Source organism: Echinops telfairi, unplaced genomic scaffold (genome assembly GCF_000313985.2).
Source record: "Echinops telfairi isolate 266 unplaced genomic scaffold, ASM31398v2 ScPeMD7_9;HRSCAF=40, whole genome shotgun sequence".
Taxonomy (NCBI): Eukaryota; Metazoa; Chordata; class Mammalia; order Afrosoricida; family Tenrecidae; genus Echinops; species Echinops telfairi.
This window is the reverse complement of record NW_022103906.1, coordinates 43297115-43305159: the sequence shown is the minus strand read 5'-3', so window position 1 is coordinate 43305159 and position 8045 is coordinate 43297115. Positions and strand designations below refer to the sequence as shown.

The following is an 8045-nucleotide window of genomic DNA, read 5'->3' as shown; positions in this document are numbered from 1 at the left end:
TCACCACTGTCTATCAGTGGAAGCTTATATGCTTCTATGATAATTATAGCCACCACTGTCTATCAGTGGAAGTTTGTATGCTGCTATGATAATTAACTGGGTTCAGCAGCTCTTCCAGATTAACATGGACTAGGAAGAAAGGAAAGAAGATCTATTTCTGAGTATCAGCCAAAGACTACCCTATGAATCACAATGGTTCCATTGTGCAAGTATGAATCAGAGACTAATTTCATGGCATTTAATAACACATTCTTAAAAACAATGTTTTTAAGAACCTTTAATTTTGATAATTATAGATTCACATGAAATTGTAGACTATCACAGAGACATGCCATGTTCTCTTGAGCTTGTTTCCTCCAATGGTAGTATCTTTCATAATTATGTCACAATTATGTCACAATCAGCAAAATGACATTGTTCTACCTTCAAATTCACTAATTCTTGACCCTGGTTTCTCCATTCTTCTGAGCATTGTTTTTCAGCTCCACATCTTCTATTTGCTTCTTGATTATATTTTCCATTTCTTTGCTGAGATTTTATATATTTTTTTGTTTCAAGAGTGTTTCCAATTGCCTGTTGAAGTATCTTCACGATAGCTACATTCTATCATGGTAGAATGATAGATTATTCTAAAACCTGGGTCAACTTTTTGAGTGCCTTGTCTCATTCAAGCTGAGACTTTCCTGGTTGTTAAGATAAGTGACTTTTAATTTTAGTTATTTTGGGTAATGTTATAAAATGCTGGATCATATTTAAATACTCTCTAGTTTTCTTCATATCATCCCAGTAGGGGAAGGGGGTGAAATCCTAGTTCACCACATCGCCTCAATTAACACCATGCAAGAGTTGTCTTTTTATCAGCAGGCAGGGAATGAGGTCTACACCCCTCGTTCAGTCTTCAGTAAACTGTGGGAGGGAGAAAGATGTCTTTTTACTGCTGGGATGGTAGAAGTCCAGGCTCCTCACTGATCTCTAATTGCCATTCCCAGAGGGAATTCACTCCTGTTAAGTGTGGTTAAAAGTCCAAAGTCCCAATTTGGCCTCCACTGGTTCTACAGAGCCCTGGTGGCATAGTGAGTAATGTGCTGGGCTACTATCTGTGTTCTGTACAGACTTACAGACTGGGAAACCCATAGGGGAAGTTCTACCCTGTCCTCTAGGTCATTATGAGTCAGAGTGGGCTCAATGGCAGGGTTTGTTTGTTCTGTCACCACAGAGGTAAGAGCTGGGAAAAAGCACCACCAAAAAACTCACTGCCATTGGGTCAATGCTGACTCATTGTAACTCCCTGTAGGTTTCTAAGACTGCAACTGTTTGCGGGAACAGAAAGCCCAGTCTCTCTCCAGCAGAGCGGCTGGTGGTTTCAAACTGCCTTTTCAAAGTCCAGGTTCCCCATATGGTCTCCTCTAATACCACCTCAGCAGGGAGGGGTGGGATGGGTGTAAACCTTGGCCCTAGTCCTTTGATAAAAATGCAGGGGCCATGGTCTTTCTCCCTGGTGTTTTGCAGCAGGAGAATATTTATTCTCAAGCAGATTTCTGTCTTTCTAGATTAGTTCCAGTTTTCAGGAAAGAGCAGGCATTTCTTCTCTTTTTTTGGTCTGTCACTGTTGCCGTTTCTGGTTTGTGGGCTTCTCCAGCATCCAGGTAAAGATATTTAGTAGACATAAAGAAAGCCCAGAGAGCTTACTACTATGTTGTCCCTGAAGTCCCAGGGTTCAAAGCTGGGTCTGTTATTTCTCTACACTGTAGTTTATTTTAGGTATATTTGGTGGGAGGCATAGGAAAAATGTGTCTACTTCCTCTTATCTGGGACCAGAGGTACATGTATGCTTAAAGTATTAAAGATCTGACTTAAGACAACATTGAGTCAAAATATAAGAAAACAAACTAAAAATCAGAAATATAGGAAGAAATGTTTTTAAAATCTCATCTTCCATGGAACTATTACCTTTATTAGCTTTCTTTCTGATCTTTGGAATGGTGAATTTCTTCAGAGGACTGACTTCTACACCAGTAATCGACAGTGGTTCACTGGTTGACTTCATCTTCCCCGGCTTGTGTTCAGTAGTCTCTTTCATTTCCATTTCTTTGCGGGCCTAAAACAAATACAACCTTGTTCAAGCAAGTCAATAAATACCTACGTGGCAATAGCAGCAAAATCATTGAAAAATCCTTAAAATGAAACTTAATAAAACTATAATCTTGGTTACACTGACAAGTTTCAGTATCAACTTGTCATGAAAGAACCATTTTGACTTTTATGTTGTTGTTGGCCCGCTGCTTCCAGTGACCTGTGTACAACAAAACTCGTCATGCTTATAATTTCTAACATGCTTATAATTTTGTGTCAACTTGATTAGTCTGATTCCCAATAGTTTGGCAAAATACTAGAGATGTAATCTAATTATATGTAACATAAGACTACTTCCATAATGAAATCTAATGTAATCATTTGACCAGCCCAAAGGAGTTTCCTTAGGGTGTGATGTGGTGCCTAGGGAGCAAGCATTAATAGCTATTTTTGGTAGAATTCTGTATTTTTTCTACTTTCAGAGCTATCGATCTTGGGATGCAAGCCTGCAGAAGTGTCTAGCCTGCTGCCTGACTTATGTGTTTTGGATCTGACAGTCCCTTTATTCTCCCAATCCTGTGAGCCAGTGGTAGTAACCAGCCTGTTGCCTTACCTACCAATTTTGGACTTGTGTGTAAATGAATACTTCAAATCAAGTAATTTCTCTTTTTACTTCTCATTAGTCCAGCTTCTCCAGAGAAGCCTCAAACAGTTATAAATCAACGATTCCATAGATAACCTCTACAGCTGATGGACAAAAACCAACTAGCTATCAAAAAATTTCATGGTAGCACTCCACTTGACTGAAGACAACAGCATCCCATTAGTATACTATTAGTAAGGCAGATTTTGACTTAATGCTTTATCAGAAAAGCAAAGAAATAGTTCTTCCTCTCCTCCCCCGCTTTTCTATTCTCCTTCTTCAGTCACACAAATCTTCACTTTTAATGCTTCAAGTAAGATTCAGAACAGGTTATCAAAGGGCAGCTAGGGCCTTCCACACCGAGAAATGTATCAAAACATATAGTTTCCATACCATTTTGTCAGTCCTCGGACTTTTTGATACTCACTCACGCTGAGTTCAAATACTGAATAACAATCCAAGCCAAGAGTTACCAAGGTTCTACAGTGGCTCATACAAGACAGCATTCCATAGGTGGGTCACAAAGGACTGCCTACCAATCCCAGCATCCCCTCTGTCCTTTATGAAAGGTGATCTTACCATTTCCCAATCAGACATGGATCAGAAAACTAACAGAAACCAACCACACAATTATTTTTGTTGCTACTTCATCACTGTAATTTTGCTACTGTTATGAATCGGGCGACCCCTGTGAAAGGGTCACTTGACCACCAAAGGGGTTGTGACCCAAAGGTTGAGAACTGTTGGTTTAGCCTGAGGTGGTCTTCCAGGGTTCTGGGTGAGCACAGGTGGAGAAAAAAACAGTAAAAACCTCAAAGATATCGATATAACCCATGGCAATGCACCCAGTAAGTCTTAATATCAAGGAAATGAATAAATGAATAAACAAGCAAAAGAACCCGAATCAGAAGAGTTCTCCAGCAATTAAAACACTTATTGCTCCAGGCTTTAAAAGTCTATTTATTGTGATTGACTGCTTTAAGCCATTTAAAAAATTAACATTTCTGGAAAATACATAACTTACCAAAACTAGTTTAAGGGAAAATGAGAATGAAAGATGCCATCAATGTTAACCAAGCCCAAGCCCATGGTCATCGAATTGATTCCACCTGACAATGACCCTACAAGAGGCAGTTGCCAAACCCTAAAACGTTACGAGAGCAAACGTCAGCACCAACAGTTCATTGCTGACTTACCTTTAATAGCCCTCTGAAGCGTGTGAAATCTCCTTTTTGAACAAAGAGTAACAATGCCTCTAGTTCAGGGTCTTCTGGCCAAGAAAAACTTTCGTTTTCAACGTATAATTATTTTAAATTTGTGTCAAATCATACGAATTTCCCATTAAAATTTCTCAAAATATAATTATGAAAAAGGTAAATTATTTAAAATATTAAAATAAATTATCATCTCGATAGCATGCAGTTAGGGAATTAAACCACCTCTCTTCAAGTAAGCTCAAGAAAGTGTTCCCAAGGATACGGTACCTCAAAAGCCTCGGAACGTTAGTCACATAAATTCTGAGTTCTTCTGCAGAATTCTAACTGAGGCAAGGAATTGCTTCTGATATACAAGGTTAAGTCAGTTGAAATACAGGATAAATTACATTTATACTTAAATAGATGATTAAATCAAGAAGAATTCCCCAATTAAGACTATAAAAGTAAAACTAAATAATACTTCACTTCAACTTTCATTCTATAGATCAGAGACTGGCAAATTATTGTAGCTCACAGGCCAAATCTAAACCTGTATATGTAGGACAGATGAGTTATGAGTGGTTTTTATACTTTTTAATGGCTGGGGAAACGAGTAATGTTTAATTATATAATTTATGAAGCTTTCATTTCTGTGTCCATTGAAATTTTATCGTAACAGTGATGCCCATTCCTTTACCTATTGTATACGGCTGTTTCCTGTTATAAGAGCAGAGTTGAATAGGTGTGACAGATCCTATGACCCACCAAGTCTACAAGAATGAACTTTCCAGTCTTTCACAGGTAAAGTTTGCCAACCTCCATTAGAAAGGAAGCAATTTAAGCATCAGAGAGAGCTTGGATTAAAACTAGGTCTCATGATTTCCACTTCAAGACTCTACTCCCATCTTTTCAATCATGCTAAACTCCTGTCCTCTGAATCTTTCACCAGCAGCATTTTAACACACTGGAAAATTCTCATTTTAAAAATTAAAATTTGCCAGCATAGTATGTGTCCTTGTAGCTCACCTTCCAGGGAAAATATTCCCTCTTCAATTTACCTAAATGGAAATCAGTCAAGGCATCAACGGTCTCCACATCAGCCTTGTAGTCTCACAGTGTATCTCTGGCGCATAACTAGCTTGGCCTTTACATTTGTGCCTCGTGACCAATCTGGTTGTAAAACACTACAGCCTTCATCTGACTTCTGTGACTTCACAATACTGGCTTTACAGTTCTTAATTAAGTGGTGCTTTACCTCTTAGTAGCTTATCCATTTCTAATTGGCTTTTAATATTGTCTTAATTTTCATTCATCTACAGTATATAAAAAGAAAATATTCTTAAAAAAAAAAAAGAAAAAAACTTTACAAGAAATCTAAACTCTATTTGACTACCATCCTTACCACTACCAACATCAGTCCTGGTATTATTATTCCAACAAGTCAACCACACCTTGAGTCATTTCCAGAACATTTTAGAAAAAGCATTAGTCACTGTGCCATAAGGGCGCTATACATCTATATACATACATCTCTCTATAAAAAACCCTCTAAAGCAACTTAGTCCCCTTTTGGTACCATGGCCACTGGCAAACACAAGCACCTTACAAAGGTGGCAAAAAAAAAGGAACCACGAAAGAAGTGGCTGATCCTTTTTCATAAGAGAAATTGGAATGGTGTGAAGGCATCAGCTTTTATTGTTCAATATAAAAAGTACTGGGAAAACATTAGTCACCAAGGCTCAAGAACCAAAATCACATCTGCTGGATTCAAGGGTCTTGATGTTACCCTGCTGACTTGCGGAATGATCAAGTAACAGAAAATTCAAACTAATTACTGAGGAAGTTTTAGGTAAAACCTGCCTGGCCAACTTCCACGTCGTGAATCTTACTCATGACAAAATATGCTTCAGGGTCAAAAAATGGCAGGCCACGATTGAAGCTCACGTTGATGTCAAGATGACTGCTCTCTCCGTGATGAAGAACACTTACAAATGTCATAACCAAGCAACCAAAGGAAAGGCTCTGTCTGTGGAGCAAAGCGTAAACTGACACATGCACACAATGGATGTCTAAAACACGAGGATAAGACTGCCAAGCACCTTGTGCGGTGGACAAAACGGAAGACTCGATGCTTAGCAGTTCATCGATCCCATACAGACTACTATTTCACAGTACCATTAATATCAAGGAAAAGAAAAAATGGTTTTCACATTAAAGAAAGAGACTTTGAAGACTATGAGGAGGCTAGGAGCGGAGGGTCGGGAGAAACGGAAGGGATAATGAGGGCAGATGGGAGGGTGGCTGGGAAAAAAGGTTGAAGAGTCACATACAATGGGGGGTTTACTAGCACACTGTCACTGTTCTTCCTGATATGATGGCTGTAGCTGTGCACAAATGCATAAGCTGTTTTTCACTCTATGTATTACACCCACAAATAAAGGGGGAAATACTAATAAACAAAATAAATTAAAAATAATACCTTTTTTTAAAAAAGAGAGCAGATTCACAACCTTGAATACCCTCCAGTTTCCTTACTTTATCAGACCTAAATACTGGTTTGATTGGTGATAAAAAGAGGAAGTCAAGACAGATAACCCTTCAGAAACAGTAACAAGAGTAATGGTTTGGGAAGAGAGATGGGGGGGCAAGGGGTGTGTGTGGGGAGCTGATGGCATTGAAGACTGTATAACCCCACTCAATGGGATCGAACAACAGAATTGTAGGTGAATGGATATATTGGATTGTGTATGATATAGCAACAACAAAAAAAGGAAAAACCCAAACAATCAAAAACCTATTATAGAAAAAAAAGAATAAGGGGTACTTGGGGGTATGGTAGGGGAGGGAGGGGATGAAGGGGAGGTGATATCGAGTTCAAGAAGAAAGAAGATGTTTTGAAACTAATTGTGGTAGCAATTGTACAAGATTGCTTTATGTGACTGAACTATGGAATGCTATGACATCTGTAAGCACTCTCAATAAGATGAATAAATAAAAATAAAGAGGCAAAGTAAATCTGAAATTATTATTTTGTGTGTGTGTGTGGCAGAATGCCAAACAAATAACAAAAACACAACAATCAGAGTTGGAAGACCACTTATGCTCAGCACCAGCAGGTCCACTTTCAGGAAGAAAATGATGGAGATCAAAACCCCAGAGGGGCAGACAAATGACATGTAAGACATGGTTAATCAATTTATTTCAGACAGCACTGGGGAAAACATGGAATGGGTTTGCCCATCTATTGACGCTCTCCATGATGTGTTCATCAGAGAAGTAAAAATCTGGAAGAAGCCTAAGCTTGAAAAGGGAACACTTAGGGATCTTCGTGGTGAAGGTGGGAGTTCTGGAAAAGCTTCCTGCACAAATATGGCAATCTATCTAATTCAAAAACGTGAAGCATTCTGCTCCTGTAGAGATAGATTCACAGCCTCAGAAACTCACAGGGATCATTATGGATGGCAGTGGCAGAGTAAAAACTGACTCAATGTCAGTTTGTAAAAGTTTAGAGACCCTACGGGGCAGTTCTGCTCAATAGCAGTGGGTTTAGTTTGGGTATTGTTATTATTTTTAGGAAATTCAATTAAGTGATTGGACAAAACTAATTTGCAAATGCTAATAACCATTTTAAAAGCAGCAGAAAAAACACTAAGAACCCAAGCAATTAGATGTTACTCGAAAAAGATCCAAGGAAAAAACCAATATAAATAACATCACAAGAACTCAATGGTTTTCTTTCTTTTAAAATATTGCTTCTCAATAGTCAAGAGAAATGAGAAACAAAGCATTTTTAATGTAACTTTATGACAGAATCACAAGCTACAAATATGATGTACAACATCAACAGGAAAGTAAACTCTTACTACAAAATGTTTGCTAGTGCTTTGGGAGGATATATCTGACCAGAGCACACAGGAGCAGATGACTGGGGAGGAGGAGAGACCGGAGCACATCCTGGCCCACCAGGTGTTGAGGACGATGACCCCAAATAGAGCAGCCAGTCCACAGAGAGGACCACATTCCCAGCCCCACTATGAGACGTGATGCCCCTCACTGACCCATGGCCCTGCGGGGGACACCAGTGACACAGTGTGGGAATTGCACCTGATCTGACCCCACCACACTGAGGCAAA

The 8045-nt window shown here is 38.9% G+C and overlaps 1 protein-coding gene across 1 annotated transcript in view; it reads right to left on the bottom strand.

The window, feature by feature from the left end:
• Positions 1–8045, bottom strand: part of TEX15 (testis expressed 15, meiosis and synapsis associated) — a 54744-nt gene that overhangs the window by 42080 nt on the left and 4619 nt on the right. Inside the window, exon 2 of the mRNA XM_045286956.1 lies at positions 1951–2098. Coding sequence (XP_045142891.1) covers positions 1951–2086 — 136 coding nt within the window. The 5' untranslated portion in view covers positions 2087–2098. The remainder of the gene's footprint in view (positions 1–1950; positions 2099–8045) is intronic.